Here is a 2,161-nt window from a genome sequence, read left to right on the forward strand (position 1 = left end):
AGCAGTGGAGGCGTCGTAACGTGATAGTCAATCGCAATTTTCGTTGGTAAAAGTATAGCCCAAGAGTTGGCGGTGGGTGGTGATGACTAGTTGCCTTCCCTCTAGTCTTACACTGCTAAATTAGGGACGGCTAGTGCAGATAGCCCTCGTGTAGTTTTGCGCGAAATTCATAAAAAACCAAACTAATATGAGGAATTTAGAAACATTATAAATTTAATGTTGCACATTGCAGAATGGTATTATCCTTTATTAGAAAAAAACAAACAAACTCGAAACAAGAAACACCAATTTTTTCCATATATTTCATTGTAGTTGTGTGTAAACGGGAATGAATTATTCGTTTTTGTTTTTTTAAACTTCATAATATCTAACTAAAAGTCATACATTTTCACACAAACACATATATACAAAAAACGCTTTTTGATCTTCGTAATTCTTATCTTGAGGACAAAATACAAAACTGGTACATAATTTTGGAGTCCAAAAATTCCTTTTACCATTTCCCCCCTACTTCTTCTTTCTTTTTCGAAAGCACAATTCTTTAAATTGAGTTATCTTGCAGAAACGTTGTGTTTACTGAAATACGAACACTGGCCCAACATTTTAATTTTTAGGTAGTTATCATACCTGTACTTAAATGACCCGGTGATTATGGGGCTCGACTCGCAATCTGCGGGTTGTGGGTTCGAACCCCCACACCGAACACACCATTTAAGCTTTGGGGACGTTATAATGTGCTGGTCAATCCGATTTTTTCATTATTAAAAGAGTAGCCAAAGAGTTAGCGGTGGGTGGTGTTAACCGGCTGTCTTCTCTATAGTCCAGTACTTCCAAATCAGGGATGGCTAGCGCAGATAGTCCTCGAGTAGATTCAACAAAACAACCATATTTAATTAAACCTTTACAGTATGTTTATTACATCAGTTTTGTCCGGTTTTAAACTCCCCCCGACTCTTTCCTACGTAGTGAAATCACAACACTAATTGGTTTCATCATCGCACGCAGCTTTTTTTTTTTTTTTTACGCAAGAGGGCGATAAATAAAAAAGTAGATAAATTTGTTTTAAAAATGACAAACCCCATCCTAGTAAATACATATAAAATAGAAAAAATATTGTAACATCTCGCTTATTTATTTGATACGTTTTGACCGTGACCTTGTTCTTGACATAGCAAAAACTTCTTTTACACCCACTTTATGAATTAGTTAATCAATCCCATAATATCTGAATCACAGTAATTTCAACCACGTCAGATCACCGAATGATCCCATTTGCGCATATTTACCGTTCAAGTATTGACTGTCGTAAGTTGGCTATCATTTTATCCGAAGGTCAGAGTGGACGTTAGTTATATACGTCACGTGTTTTACGTAAATATTGTGCCACGAGCGTTAACCCGCCAGGCTTACCTGTCAAGGCTTTTCCCAAAACGTGGAGCGAATCGTGGTTGAAAGATATTTCTATGACGTATGATGAAAGGCGGTGGTAAAGGGTTATAAAACAGGAAAATCGTCAGTGAGATTTCAGTAGTCCCACTGTTGAATTCCCTTCTAGTCCTTGTTCCAGTCAGATTGCTGATCTCAGGTTTGATAGTATGAAGGACGTGCAGGGTGTCCATCAGCTCGCTACTTACTTGTATGTATTGAATGTTGTATTCAGACAATTAACTTTATATTTTATTGTTTTTTATTAACAGTATTTCTGATATTTTTCGTTAGTTTATAACAATAATAATAATGCCTTCATTATTACGACTTGTTTTACAGTAACGTCATTACCGTGGTTTTTATTTTTTTACAACAATGTCTTCTTTATCAAGATTATTTTATTTTTACAACAATAATAGTTAATAATGTCTTCATTATCACGACTTTTTTGTAAGGTTCTGGTATGTTAATACCTTTAAAATTTATTATTGCTAATTATCACAATTAATATCAACTCTGTTTAGGTCATGGTGTATGAGATTTGATTACTAAAATGGCAGCTATGTTTATCATTTTTTAAGATGAACTTATACCTGATTTCAAATTCGATGACGAGGAACCCACTTTGAGACTAATAATGGTTGGAGACGGTTTTCATTAAGGGGAAATGAATACACTAAACAAAAATAAAAACCAATACAATCACATTTTTGTATACATTTGAGACTAATTT

General features: G+C 34.6%; 1 protein-coding gene across 1 annotated transcript in view; it reads left to right on the top strand.

Annotated features, from left to right (window-relative positions):
* Window positions 1-1,549: 1,549 nt before the first annotated feature.
* LOC106474023 (NAD kinase-like) overlaps window positions 1,550-2,161 on the top strand; it is an 11,914-nt gene continuing 11,302 nt past the window's right edge. Inside the window, exon 1 of the mRNA XM_022402405.1 lies at window positions 1,550-1,636. Coding sequence (XP_022258113.1) covers window positions 1,596-1,636 — 41 coding nt within the window. The 5' untranslated portion in view covers window positions 1,550-1,595. The remainder of the gene's footprint in view (window positions 1,637-2,161) is intronic.

This window comes from Limulus polyphemus, unplaced genomic scaffold (genome assembly GCF_000517525.1).
Source record: "Limulus polyphemus unplaced genomic scaffold, Limulus_polyphemus-2.1.2 Scaffold6733, whole genome shotgun sequence".
Taxonomy (NCBI): Eukaryota; Metazoa; Arthropoda; class Merostomata; order Xiphosura; family Limulidae; genus Limulus; species Limulus polyphemus.